This window comes from Stegostoma tigrinum, chromosome 35 (assembly GCF_030684315.1).
Source record: "Stegostoma tigrinum isolate sSteTig4 chromosome 35, sSteTig4.hap1, whole genome shotgun sequence".
Classification (NCBI taxonomy): domain Eukaryota; kingdom Metazoa; phylum Chordata; class Chondrichthyes; order Orectolobiformes; family Stegostomatidae; genus Stegostoma; species Stegostoma tigrinum.
This window is the reverse complement of record NC_081388.1, coordinates 14,115,347-14,130,454: the sequence shown is the minus strand read 5'-3', so window position 1 is coordinate 14,130,454 and position 15,108 is coordinate 14,115,347. Positions and strand designations below refer to the sequence as shown.

The 15,108-nt window shown below is 41.7% G+C and overlaps 1 protein-coding gene across 2 annotated transcripts in view; it reads left to right on the top strand.

Annotated features, from left to right (window-relative positions):
* LOC125447609 (zinc finger SWIM domain-containing protein 4-like) overlaps positions 1 to 15,108 on the top strand; it is an 85,142-nt gene that overhangs the window by 30,336 nt on the left and 39,698 nt on the right. For both annotated transcript variants that reach the window (XM_048522165.2, XM_048522164.2), the window contains exon 3: positions 14,658 to 15,014. In XM_048522165.2, the coding sequence (XP_048378122.2) occupies positions 14,658 to 15,014 (357 nt within the window). The remainder of the gene's footprint in view (positions 1 to 14,657; positions 15,015 to 15,108) is intronic.

Genomic DNA, 15,108 nt, shown 5'->3' with positions numbered 1-15,108 from the left:
ATCAGTTTGGGCGTAGATGAGGAATAAGAGAAAGAAGTTACCAATAGAGGTGATTTATAGTTCACTTAACAGTAGCCACAGTGTGGGACAAAACATGAAGAAATATTGGATGCTTGTGAAACAAGGATTTTGATTGTTCACGGGGGACTTCAATCTACACAAACTAGAAAAATTGGCAGTAGTAGCCTGGCCGAGGAGTTCACAGAATGCTTTTGAGTGTTTCTCAGCAGCATGTTTGGAATTTATTTTGAATTTTACATCCAATTTTAAAGCATGAAGTCTGGGGGTGAGACACTTAGCAGTCCTTAAGTTTTGCTGAAGCGAACTGGCATGCCAGGCAAGAGTTTAGATTAGTAGAGACATAGTGGTAGACATTTTGGACGATATATCAGAAAACACAGAATAAGTACAATACTGTTCTTAAAAAATCTCTCAAGGGATGACCCACCAGCTATGGTGATCTAAAGTTGAGAAATATCCTATTTAAGGAAAAAGCAAATGTCTCTCTAAATGGTCACCTGATTAGTCCAAATATAAAGAATGACAATGCCAAAAGATGCATGAGGAGGAGGAAATGAAGTTTTAAGAGAGAACTAGCTAAAAATGTAAAAGCAGATATAAAGTGTCTTTACAGGTGTCTAAAAAGGAAAAGAGCAAGTAAAGTGAGCTTTGGTCCTCGAGTATGAATAGGGAGCTAACAGTAGGTAATAAAGAACTGGCTCTGTCTCCACTACAGAAGATGTAGTAACACTGTAAATCAGGATGTGGAAAGTAGAAGGAAACTTGATGAAATGGCAGTTGGAAAGAAATGGCACTAAACAAATTGGCGCTGTAGCTAGTCACGTTTCTGGGTCCAGACAAGAGGTTATTCGTGAGGTTGTTGATGCATTGGTGTAAACTGTCCAAAATTCCCTAGATTCTGGAAAGGTGCCAATATGACTCTTTTTCTCAGAAAGCGAGGGAGGGAGAATGACTGAAAATGGGAAACTAATGGTCAGTTAGCTTGGCATGTGTTGTGGGGAACGTACTAGAATTGATCCTTCAGCTGCTCATTTATAAAAATTATTGAAGAGTCACTGTGATTGTGACATTGAGTTCTCTTGAAGGAGTACTGTATGCTGTAGATATTAGGAAGCCACTGCTGTACTTAGATTTCCAGGAAGTGTTTGACAAAGTGCCACAATGTCTTTATTGTGGAAAATGAAAGCTCTGGTATAGTGGGTAATATTAGTATGGATAGAGGATTGGCTCACTGGCAAAAAACATTGTGTAAGTGGGTCTTCGTTTAGCAGGATGTGATGAGTAAAGTGTCTAGGGTCTGAGTTGGAGCCTCTGGTTTTTTCAATTCATGCCACCAACTTAGCTGAGAAGAATTTAGGTATGGTGCATAAATTAGGTAGGAATGAATGCTGTGATGACTGGATGTTACAGGTGGAAGCGAGTTTTGAGAAGATTTGTAGCTCAGGTTGAGGTTACATCCAGTTACAGGTGGATTTTGATAGCTGAAGTGAGTGGGCAAAGAGCTGATACTGCGTGGAAAATGTCAAGTCCTTCACTTAGGCAGGAATAATTTAAAAATCAGTATTAGTTTTAAATGAAAAATGATTCCTGAATTTTGAGGGAGAAAGTGACGTGGGCGCTTTAGTGCATGACTCACATTTTTAATGTGCAGATATAGTGAGTAATCAAGAAAGCTAATGGGATAGTCTCCTTTATTAAAAGAGGATTTGAATGTAACATCTCCCTTTTGTGTTTGTTGTATAGATTGTTTGTGTGACTATATCTCTCATTGTACAGTTTTGGTCTCCTTACTTAATGGATGTAAATGCATTGGAGGTAGGCTAGAATTGAGTGGGGTGTCTTGAAAATGGCTTGGAGAGACTAGCCTTTCTTTTTCATTCGAGACCCATTTGAGTGCAAGGTGACTTGATTTAAGAGTGTGGCACAATGAATGGTTTTGATGAGGTGAAAAGGACGTTTGCTCAGCTGGGTCAGCCGGAACAAGGGGCATAGTTTAATAATGAGGATTCTCTTTTCACAACCAGCAAAAATTTCTGTCCTGAAATGTTAGAGCTCTCTACCTCTGAAGGCACTGGCGACAAGGTCTGTAATTATTTTTAAGACAAACGTATGGATTCTTAAGCATGGAAATCTAAAGTTATTGAGGGTAGATGTAGATTATTGAATTTGGAAAGCAAAGAGATCAGCTGTGATCTTGTTGAATAGTAGTGTAGGCTTAAAAGGGCTGCAAGGTCTTTCTGTGTACTACTACTTTTTAGTGGGCAGTTTTCCATGTAAAGTTAGATCTCAGTATTGTAGCTTTGCAGGAATGGCTTAGCAAGGAGTACAGCTGGTTCCGTAGCATTTCTGTCCACCTGGAAACTGTCACGTAGCCCGTGTTCACTGTGCTGAGTTGTTTCTTGCTAGCACACGGGTGGATCAAACTGGTCCACAACCGACTATGATGCCGTCACCCTTGAAGATGGCCAATGTAGATAATTCATGTGATGCTTCCATCTAGATGTTGCAACATTGTGTATGGGAGCAGTCACAAAACTCCATCCTTAAGGTGTAAGTTGCATAGTGCTGTCTGGTTGTCGAAGAACAACAGAGCTTTGTCATTGTTTGTTGGATACCGATTGGATGCAGAGACTCAAGGTTTCAGACTTTCTGATGGATGGCCAACAGTTTCATTATCATTTACTTGATCTCTGGATGTTGTTAAGTAATTTAAAATAGCGACTACTCTTTGGCTGCAATATAGGAAAAATGGCAACCAAATTTTAACAATCGCTCGAACAGCGGTATGACAGTCTGTTGTATGTTGACCAGGACTCCATATTTCTGGTACATTAAAACTATGGGACCTTTAGCATTTGTCTAAAAGGTGTGATGGGACCTTACCTTTTAAAACTGAACCCTGTGACAGTGCAGCATTCCTCAGTGCTGCATCGAGTTTTGTGCTCAGCTATCTGCATCAACCATCAACCTGCTCACAGGCAAGACAGCTATTAACTGAGCCACAGCTACCATCCAGAAGTCGAAGGTAAGTTTGAAGAGATGAAATGGAGTAAACTTGGAATTGCAGTACATGGCAGGCTAGTTTGTACTTGATGTAGGTTGATGTTTCAAGTGGGACTGATTATACACCAGACTATATTTTATATTGGTCTTCCTTCAGGTGTCTTGTTTTAGAACCCACATTTTTGTAACTTTTTTAAAGAAGACATGAAATCTATAAAACCACTAGGTTGATGTGTGGTGATAATTAGCACTACAGTTTTTTGGAAACTATTGCCTGTCAGTCTTCCCCCCACTGATTCAGTATGTCATATAAGCTGGAATGGGATCTCCTCTTGTACTGCCTGGGGAAAATTGGTTCCTGAAAAAGTAAGCCTGGTGATTGACTGTTTACTGGGTCCGCATGGTGTAGGAATGAGCTCCAATTAAATCTTAAAATTAAACCTCTCTGAAGGGTCTAGGCCCAAAACGTCAGCTTTTGTGCTCCTGAGATGCTGCTTGGCCGGCTGTGTTCATCCAGCTCCACATTGTTATCTTGGATTCTCCAGCATCTGCAGTTCCCATTATCACTCCAATTAAATCTTGCCTAGTTTCATATTAAATGATGCTGAATAGCCTATGCTCCGGTTTGTAACAGTTATCATTAAAAGCTGAATTTACCTGGCGAATCGTGACCGGATCGGAATTGAGTCTCAAAGATCTTAAACCAAAAATAATTACACAGTGAATTAAAAGTGGAATGCAGATATAAATGATGTTTACATTGCTAGGTTTCCATTCCTGCACCGTTTTGGATATCTCTCTGGGCTGGTGCACACAGAGCCTCTGATTTGTGCTCAGGAGGACTGTGTGTACATATTTCCAGTTTTTGTATCTCATTTAAGTTTCTAATGTTTTTCTATTATCACCTCTGCAGCCCTCTCCTCAAACACCAATAATTAGTTAAAATTTACAATCTTTACGCTAAAGGAGACTTACTAACCTTGGACTGACCTGTTTTTAATGCTTGAATGTGTTGATTGTAACTTGGGTTCTGAAAATGTAACTACTATAGTGAGTGTCACAGAATGTGTGCTACAGTAGTGAATTTTGTAGCCAGCAAGATGGCTCAGAATAGTGCAGAACTGCTTAGCCTTGGAACACAAGTGCTGCAGAAGTCAGTTTAGCGGTGGCTGTCACACTTGAACTATTGCATGTCAGTGCATGCTTGGGCTCAGGAAGAATGGGATTAAACCAGCCATGATAATCGACAATGCACTCGGCTGTTTAAAGACAGTGCTATCAAAGGAAATTGCTTACACTTCCAGCTGTTTTGTTGGGGCACCAGAATGGTTGCTCGGCCTCTGCGAATGTGCACCCAGCACTGGGTGTTTCAGTATGCGTGGGACTGCAGCAGACAATGGAACAAGAAACAGTTGCGTGGTCGTGTGAAGGATAATGTTTCGCAGCATGTGTTCCCATTTTAGCAGGGGCTACGATTTCAGATGGAGATGTTACACGTATGAGGTTTCAATTTGAGCCCCTGTGTTCATCGCTGTGTGATAACTCTATTAATGCGTAGCCATATGGAGACAGAATTAGCATTTTGGAAGGTCATCAGCTGATACCTCTGTTTCCTGCTCCAAAGAGGCAGCAGATGAGCTGCTGCAGCCAATTGAAAAGAAGGAAATTAAAACCAGCCAGATGGAGATATGGGAGCTTTCTCTGTTTTGCGCACAAGTGCACATCTAGCTTTGCGCAATGCATGGGAGTTTAATACTTATAAGTTGAGCACAATTAAAATTTTGTAGCCAAAGCAACTCCTTTCCAAAACCTTAAACCATTTGTTTTTTAAAAATGGAATTCCCAATGTTTGTAATTCATGCTTTTGCAGGCAACATTCATTTTGAAGATTAGTCTCGATGCTTGACCGTAGTGTCGTTATATGTGAATGCTTATTCATGGGCGTTGAATTCCAATCTACATTTTTAAAGTGGTAACAAGAACTTTACTTTCTCCTGCACGTTTCATCAGCATAGTTCTTAGCCAGCTACTGTTATCCTGTGCAGAGACCAAATGGGTTTAAGGGAAATGGAAGACCAAGGGACTATATTTTTCAGAAAGGTGGAATAGTTGCTTTTGTCAGCTCCTAAAGTTCTGGGGTGTGTTGTGAGGGTAGATTCAATGACCTTGGCTCCCCTATTTGGATAAACAGACTTGCTATCAAGCTCTAGTGTGAAGGAATGATTTGTAAGGTAGTGGCCTTGGAGCCCAACTGAAACATGGGGCTGCGGATTCTATTAAAAACAGGCATCAAAATAAGCTTTAAAATACTTTTACTCTTCCAAGAAAATTGTACCACTTCTAACTTCAGTGATCGCCTGCCAATCTTTTGAGATAGCAACTGAATGATCGGCAAAGTGAGTGCGCAACTGCAGGGAGTGAACGATAAACAAAGTCCCAAAGGAGCTGCTCTCTTCTGGTCTTTCCTTTTCTGTATTGCAATTTTGTTGGAAAAGCTTCTCTCATACTGGTTGAGCATGTGTCCTTTTTACTGTTTTGGCATGGAACAGATATGAAAGAGCTGCAGATCTTTTTAAGTTGGAAAATGAAAGATGTGCACTGTATTAACTTGTGCAGGGGAGCAAAAGAAACCAGTCTTGTTGGATAACAAGGTGTAGAGCTGGATGAACACAGCAGGCCAAGCAGCATCAGTGGAGCAGGGAGGCTGATGTTCCGGGCCTAGACTCGCTTGTTGGAGACTGTGTTTTATTTTATGGCGCATACTCAATATTTTCATTTTGCAACTGACTGAGCTGGAAGTCCCAACTGCTTTGTTCGCAAAAGCCATTTTGCATGTTGTAAAACCCAACTGACTGCCAGTGAAAGCATTGATATGTGACTTTGGTATGGCAAGCTTTGATACTTGCAATTGTTATTCGACCACGTAAGCTATCACTGTTTTCACTTATTTTCCAAGGTCAGTCGCACACTGGGCTCAAGCCAGTCATCAAGCAATAGACTAGAGACTGATCTTTTCTTGATCCTTGTTTAAATGCTTTATATATTTTTTGTCTGCTGATCTTGTTGGTTTCTAGAAACTGTAAAGGGGTCTTTGCAATGGGTTTACCATGAATTTTGCTAATTAATGTCCCGTAACTAGCGCATGAAGAAATTGCAATCCAATTGTGAATTGAATTGAAATGCAATGTTGCATTTGTTGCTTTCCATTAATGTCTTGGTGTGAGAGAAAATCCAGTGCCCTGTTGTGGCACAGTGGTAGTGTCCCTATCTCAGACCAAGAGGCTTGGGTTGAAATTCCACCAGATCCGAAGGTCTGTAAAAACATCTCTGAACAAGTTGGTTAGAAAAAAAACCCTTTCTGCTGTACCTGGTTATATTTCCCTTGAGCTAGAAAAAGAAAATGCCCACTACTTGTCACCTTGCACAGAACAGTGACAGAATGAAGGACTATTGCCTCACTAATTGATCCCACTGACTTTTGGAATATCTTTGCTGAATGGTGACCCTCCCCACCCACAGCTTTCATAGGAGTGGAATGACATTCTAGTTTATCTTCAGAAGCTGATCCCTTGACACCAGGTCATGTAAAATCCGGTCCTTCCATGAAGCCACCTTCTTCAAGCATTGTACACTCCCAAAAACTCCATGCAATTTGTTAAATGCCATTCTGTTTCAGTTAAAACATTTTGATTTATTTAAGAAGAAAAGCCAGTGACGTTGGAATGAGATCTGCCATTGATGGATGTCAACTTTGGAGTTAGGCTTACATATTTCTTGAGATGAAACAGGAACCTTGTATGCTTTCTTTGTATGGATGTTGCGCCTGGTGTGTCATTGCATATTTAATAAAATGCAGAACAAAGAAAATTACAGCACAGGAACAGGCCCTTTGGCTGTCCAAGTCTGCGCTGATCCAGATCCTCTCTCTAAACTTGTCGCCTATTTTCCAAGGATCTGTATCTCTCTGCTCCCTGCCCATTCATGTATCTCTCCAGATACATCTTAAATGACGCTATTGTGTCTGTCTCTACCACCTCCACTGGAAATGTATTCCAGGCACCCACCACCGTCTGTTTAAAGAGCTCTCCATGCATGCCTCCCTTAAACTTTTCCCCTCTTAGCTTGAAATTGTGATCCCTAGTAATTGAGTCCCCCTACTCTATGGGGGGGGAAAAGCTTCTTGCTATCCACCCTGTCTATACCCCTCATGATTTTGTAGACCTCAATAAGTTCCCCCCTCAACCTCCGTCTTTCTAATCTAAATAATCCTAACCACCTCAATCTGTCTTCATAGCTGGCATCCTCCATACCAGGCAACATCCTGGTGATCCTCCTCTGCACCCTCTCCAAAGCATCGACATCCTTTTGGTAATGTCGCGACCAGAACTGTATGCAGTATTCCGAATGTGGTCGAACCAAAGTCCCATACAAGTGTAAAAAGACCTGCCAACTCTTGTACTCAATACCCCGTAAGATGAATGAAAGCATGCTGTATGCTGCCTTGACCACTCTTTCGACCTGCGTTGCCACCTTCAGGGTACGATGGACCTGAACACCCAGATCTCTCTGTGCATCAGTTTTCTGCAGGGCTTTTCCATTTACTGTATAACTCGCTGTTGAATTGGACCTTCCAAAATGCAGACTGACTTTGATACCCAGCTATAATATTAATGCCTGTGTCCATCTAAATTGGGAATGGCAATGTTCACCCATTTGTGTCTGTAGGTTTTATTCCTGTGACTGGACTTGCCTGCTCCCATCTGTCTGACTAGTCCCTAAATTCAACTTTTCATTAACAACCTTACTTTGAAGATGGATGCTTGGAAAATCGGGACTAATGGAGGACATCCCATTTGTCTTCACTAGAAAATGTGCTTCTCTGTCTCCCTTACCCATCAACTTTTTTCATGGCTGGTGCCTATGTTGAGTAAACTTTGAGATTTATTTTGCACCTTGAATGCAGTCGGTTTCCACTTTAAGCAGCTGTCAAAGAATTTTTAGTTTGCCGTGATCATCACTTGTTCCCATGTCTTGTTCTCTAACTTTGGGGCATCTATTGTTTCTAATTAATTGTCCTTCCTAAGATTGTGGAGGGTGAAGAAGTGTTATTGCACCATTCTGACATTGTTATGAAGTTAAGTATTTTGATTTATGCTAGCAGCATGCTGAGGTACTGAGTTCCAGTCAATCCTGACCCAAAAAAAACCCAACTTTGGCAAGGGATAAAGTCCTTCTCTCCAGAGAGAAAAGGATGTCATTTCATATAGCTTGCAACAGTGACATGCCTTTTTGTTCCAAGAGCTGTTACGGCTCCTCGGGGGGCAATTTGGATTTCTTGAACTCCTCGGAGAACATTACTGCGTGCAAGGACATGCAGTAGGGACATGCTAACTAACCCAGACCTTCCGAATGCTGCAGTGTGTTTTTGCTGCTTGGGTTCTTGTTGATAACTGCATGATAACTGTGCTATTCATGCAGCTTGGTTCTTTGCTAGCCAATAATAGTAAACATCAGCTAATGTGGTGTACTGCCTTCCCTAATAAATTAACTTAAATATTTTTCTTTCTTTCTTTACTGAGCAACAAATTAGGACAAATTTTTCCTTGGCTCCGTAGGGCTCTTATGTGTTTTATATTTGTGGCACATCCAGTGCTCCCCCCCCCCCAGAGTAAAAGATACTGCTCTCCCATTTTAAAATTAAACATTTAGTTCTAATGATAGATGCTTGGGCAAGACTGTGGATTGATTGAAACCCACTGACCTGGCAATTACCATTCAGATCAATGCTGGTGCATAGTTATTCTGAATTTGCAGGGGGTGGGGAAGCTCGGGAGGCAGTTGAGTTGCTTGGTGTTCCTTCCCTTTAATAATTCCTTGATCACTGCTGGAAAGATCATTTGAACATTCCTGTTGGGCAGGATGTGGATGGACTTGCTTGCACTCAACTTTCTAATTGAAAAATCACTTGCTGAATTTCAGTGAATGAAGTGGTGGTTAGAGCCTTCCCTGAATATTAGTTGCTGCCTTTAGCAAGAGGCAAGTTCGGTTGGGAGCGAGATTTCTTAATCAAATAATCATACAGTACAGAAGAGGGCTTTTGGCCCATCTTGTATTTTTTCACAGTACATACTACGAACAATGTTTAGTTCCACTTGGGGGTGGGGAAGCATCATTCTTACCATTGTTTCCATGCCATTCACAAACTTCTAAACTTCTATTATGTTGCTCTTCAACGTCCTATCTTCCAGTGAAAACAAACCCAGCCTATCCAACCTTTGTTCATAGCTAAAATCCCCCATACCAGGCAACATCCTGGTAAACCTTCTCTGTACCCTCTCCAAAACATCCACAACCTTCTGGTAGCATGGTGACCCAGAACTGTACACAATATTCCAAGTATGGCTGAACTAAATTTCCATAAAACTGCAGCATAACCTGCCTGTTCATAGACTCTGTGCCCTCCTGATGAAGGCAAGCATGCTGTAGGCCTCCTTTTACAACCTAATCTACCTTTGCCACCTTCAGTGATCTCTGGACCTGCACAGCCAGATCCCTCTGCATGTCAATACTCCTAAGGATTCTGCCATTCACTGTATAATTTTTACTTGTACCTGACTTTCCAAAATGCATCACCTCACAATTGTCCATCTGCCATTTTTTCAGCCCATGCCTCCAACTGATCTATATCCTGCTGTATCCTCTGACAGTCCTCCTCAGTGTCCACAATTCCTCCAACCTTTGTGTCATCCACAAAGTCACTAATTAGACCAGGCATGTTTTGCTCCAAATCAATTTACATAGACCACAAACAGCAGAGGTTCCAGCACTGATCCCTGTGGAACACCACTAGTCACAACTGTCCATTCTGAAAAGCATGCTTCCATCGCCAATCTCTGTCTTCTATGATTAAGCTATTTCTGTAGCCATCTAGCTAGCTCACCCCAATACATGTGACTTCACCTTATTTACCTGCCTGCCATGAGTGACGTTGTGACACCATTTAGCACTGCACTCCCTATTTTCCTCCAAGCCTGAACATACTGATCACATATGCTTATTTCCAGCACTGCTCAGTTGTGGACGAGCTGCAGTATTCTTCATGAACTGAAGTTGAGTGTAGTATAGCAATTCTCTTAATTATCTGTTCGGAGCAACTAAACTTAGAAAGAAATACCAGGAGAAAATGCTGAAAGTCTGTGAGTGAAGCTTGCAGTGCATCAAAATCTTGTATGAAAATTGATGTTATTCACTACATATTAACTTTTATTATTGTCACACCTGCTTCCTTAACCCTATTCGAACAAAATTGCTGTACCTGGGATAGAGAATAGTAAATCACCTCCAATCGCCTTCAACTTCGCTGTCATCACTGCTTCATTCCCTTCTGGAAGAAACCCCTTCTTTCTTCTCTCCAACCAAAATAAAAGTAAGAATGTGGCAGATACTGCCAGACCTACTGAGTTTCTCCAGCTCTTTCTGTTCGTCACTTTTCAATCATCCTTGAATGTCCTGTCATGTTATTATGCTCATCTTCCTTGCAGTTTCATATTTGAGAGCCTGCAATCATGTTTTTGCTCTGTTGCAGTACCAAAATAGTTAATATGCTAAAGGTAAGTACATCTTTATTCTTCCTGACTTGTCTTCAGTTTCTGAGATGGACTGTAAAATTCTCTTCTAAGCGTCAGTTACCCAACTAGATGGGATTGCACTTGACAGGTTCCTTTCTTGACTGTCTGGTTGCAGTCCAGTCTGCAGTGGCTTCTACTGCAGTTCTCAAGAATTTGTTCTTAGCCCCTACCTATCTATTTGTAGCCACTTACAATATCACTTGGGAATAAAGTCAGTTCATACACTTGCGCTTCCAGCATCTCTTGCCCTCTGCGCTGTCTCGATTCCTCTTCCTTCCTCCACCGCCTCATCTGGCATCACCATCTGCATGGAAAGTTTGCCCCTTGGCTCCTTTTCAAATCTTTCTGCTCTCCCCTTAAAGCTATGCCCTCTAGTTTTGGACTCCCCTACTCTGGGGGAAAAGACATGGGCTATTCACCCCATCCATGCCCCTCATGATTTTATAAAACTTCTATAAGGTTACTCCTCAGCCTGCGATGCTCCAAGGAAGATAACCCCAGCCTATTCAGCCTCTTCCTTTAGCTCAAACCCTCCAGTCCTGGCAACATCCTCATAAATCTTCCCTGAACCCCCTCAAGTTTCACAAAATCCTTCCTATGGCAAGGAGACCAGATATGAAGGCAGTATTCTAACAGTGTCCTAACCAATGCCCTGTACAGCTGCAATACGCCCTCCCAACTCCTATACTCAATGCACTGGTCAATAAAGGCAAGAATACCAATTGCTGCCTTCACTATCCTGTCTACCTGTACTTCTACTTTGAAGTAACTATGAACCTGCTGCACTCCCAGGTCTCTTTGTTGAACAACACTCCCCAGGACCTTAGCGTTATTATCAGACGCATCTCGTTCAACAGAGTACTTGATGAACTGAAATCTGATGTAAATGTGGAAGTCTATCATGTCATTCAGTCTATTGCTCCAACTGTTTCCTAACCTTTTCTTTGCCTGCAGTAGAACATTTATTAATCAAATAGAGGAATCTGAACTTGCAGCCCCAGTTTGACTGAGAAGGGCAGCTGAATGTGAGCAAACATATTCCACTAGGTTGCAAATGGAACTTGGAGGAAAGATTACAGTGGGCATTGTGAAGAGAAGTGTTGGGATAGACTCATTTCAATACTGCAATCAGCAGACAGCTCTTGTACAATTAACAGGAAATGACCGGCTAATAAAAACGGAGCTGGAAAAGCACATCCGGTCAGACAGCATCCGAAGTGCAGGAAAGTTTTGGGCCGAAAACTCTTCGTCAGCCCCGATGAAAGGTTTTGGCCTGAAACATTGACATTTCTGCTCCTTGGATGCTGTCTGACCCGCTGTGCTTTTCCAGCTCGATATTTATTGACTCTAGCTTCCAGCATCTGCAGTCCTTGCTGTCTCCAAGGAGATGACCAGCTGTTTACTGCTGTACTGCATGCTGAACACAATTGCAGTGATGTGCACTTTTAAGTTGCCGTGAGAGCGAAGTTTACTGTTCATTGTATGAAATTAGCTGATTGCATCAGACTGCAGTATTCACAGGCAAAGCCCCTTTCAGATGAAATTTTTTGAACAAAGTACGGCTGACGCATAAAAAGGGCTTTTCCTGAAGGGTAGAGGCATATTAATTGTTCGTGTGTTAACCATTCGTGCATTGCATGAATATAAATTTCCATAATAATTAAAGCTCGTTATTGCATGCTACCGCACAAAGTAACAGGAGTTTTGACCTTCTTTCTGAATTTGATTGGAACAGCTGAGGCCAAAAAACACATTATAACAAGTTTGTGTAAACTTTTTAAAAAAGAACAGAAGCTGTAATTCAGTTTTGGTGTCTATTTTCCTAATGTTTAGGAAGTGAATGTTGCGTTGACCTGTTAAGGTTATCTACCTATAAATATAGGAGATAAGGTTGCAAGCATTAATCCATAATTCAGTCGTCTGGCAGTTGCTGTGGGGTCTTGAGTACTGCTTTGTACTTTTTTTCTTGCCTTTGGACAGAGCTGAGAGTTGAGACAGCTGATTGATTGCTCCCTAGGGAATGTGCAACTCCTGCCTTACCCACCCCTCTACTACAGTCAGTGCAACTCTATAGACGTCCAGTAAACTAAGGACCAAGTGTCATCTGTCTGCCATTGATTCATTTATTAAAACTAATTAAGGAAAGATGAGCTTCCAGCAGAGCCTGGGGATAGGCTCGTTCCTCCTGGGGAATTAGGATGATGGAGGTGTGATGTGGTACTGTGAGCATCACAGCTGAGAGCATCAATTACCTTCTCAACAAGGGAGGCATTTGTGAAAATGGCTTCATTTTCATTCCCCTTTCTTGTTCTCCTGGAACAAGTTATTGGTGTGAAGCCCTCTTGAGGGGTGGCAGTTCCATTGCTAATGGCCTTTTTTTTTTGGAAAAAACACATTAACAATGGTGTAGCAATGTGTGCCAGGTTTGACTACATAATTTTAGCTGCCCATTTCTACTATCACAATGGGTTATGCACGTTGAAATGTTAACATTTTATGCTTTTTTTTGAGTTTTGAAGAAATAAGAACATATCTTTCTAAAATAACTCTGAACTAGAGGTTTGTTTATTTAGTTGAACTATTCCTGCTTAGAGTTTACTTTCTAAGCTACTAGGATTGCAGAAAAGTTTTTTAAAAATTTGATGCATCAGATTCCCATGTACCTTTGAACCACGGTTTGTCATGTACTTGAATTTACCCAGTTTGTGAATGGGAATCAGTCGAGTATTGCTCGTTCTTTTCTGACTGTAGATCTGGGAGTCAGTTTAGAGCAGCAAAGCCCTCTTCTTTTGGCTTTTGCTATTTTGAATTCAAACAGAACTGTGTTAATGCTGCAGATTTGTTAAAATCCTAGTGTCTCAAGTCTCTCCTTCAGCTTTGTAACTTCATGTTGACTAACTTTAGCGCTTCAGTTTGCAACAAGCCTGTGACTTGTGTTGCTGCAGTGATCTCCCTGCTACTGAAGTGTCATAGTTCTGAAATTTTCATTTACATAATGTGGTTTGTCTGCCACGTGCGAAACATTTTGAGCTACTAGAATCGCAGGAAGCTGCATCAAATAGTCCTTTCCATGTTCCTTTTTGAAATATTTTAGTTCTGGATGGAGGCATTTCACTTTTTGGCTTTTGAGCACTTTTGTTTTGCTGAAGACTATCATACTCAATGGAATGAAGCTGTCAGTACTGCCTGAAAAGGTTTGTCTGACCCCAGATTTTTTGTAGGCAGTATTCTTCCAGTTTTGTGCTTGGCTGTTCTTCAAGGTATTCTATTTTTAGACATTGTCTCTTTCCCCACCTCACTTCCTCCTCACTGATGCTAGGAGACCAAGGTAGATCCCTGAATTTGATGATATCTCCTCCTTTAGCTTGGTGAGTCTATTGTAGGAAAAAGCGCACTTAGAAGGATCATTAGTAAGTGGCGCCATACTCCTAGATGCTGCTGCTCTCAAGCTCTGAATCAAAATAAAATGGTTATCGAAATGACAAGAGTGTGGCCCAAAAGTGGGCATTTTCTATGCTGTGTTCTCGTGAACTTGCTCCAAATTCTTTCTCTCTCCAAGCCTGGAAAGAAGAGAGACTTTGTCTCATTGGGTTGGACTTAAGCCAAGCCTAAACTTCATTTTATCTCTTCGTGCTTGGCAGGCTATTTAACCACAGGGGGACATTGCAATGCAGCCAAGATCCTGTCCTAGTATCCTACTTTCCTGTGCATATTAAATACAAGTTGACCACGTTCCACACCCCCCCACCCCGTTCCCAAATCTCTCTCAATCAAAAGGGCTGATGCAACCAAAAGAGGGGTCTGATGTCCTGGCCTGATGAAGGACCAAGGTGAGGTTTGCACCTAAACCTTCCAGAGGACATGGTCTAGTGTCCTCCAGTTCAAAGCACTAGAGAGAGGAATATGTCGCATACTTAATTCTTCATTTTGAATCCTGTGGGCACAGTTTGAAATTTTATTTTCTTTGTGGTTCGCTCTTAAAACTTTATTGTTTGTTATTCACAGGATTTCATTTGAGTGGAACTGTGACTGAGCTCGCCAACCAGGGTGAACCTGAGAAAACATACAAAGTTGCCATCAGCTTTGACCGCTGCAAAATTACTTCTGTGACATGTGGCTGTGGTAATAAGGACATCTTCTACTGTGGCCATGTAGTGGCCCTTTCTCTATACCGAATCCGCAAAGCTCAGCTGGTAGAGCTGCGACTCCCCATCTCCGAAACGCTCTCGCAAATGAACCGGGACCAGTTGCAGAAGTTTGTCCAGTACCTCATCACAGCCCATCACACGGAAGTGCTTCCAACTGCACAGAAACTGGCTGATGAAATTCTTTCGTCTTGTTCGGAAATTAATCAAGTGCACGGTAAGGTGCAAGGCTGTGTACTGTGCTAGATTTTTACACTCTGCTACTTCACTGTTAGCCGAATTGAGTTAAAACAGCAGTTTTTAAAGCTCGC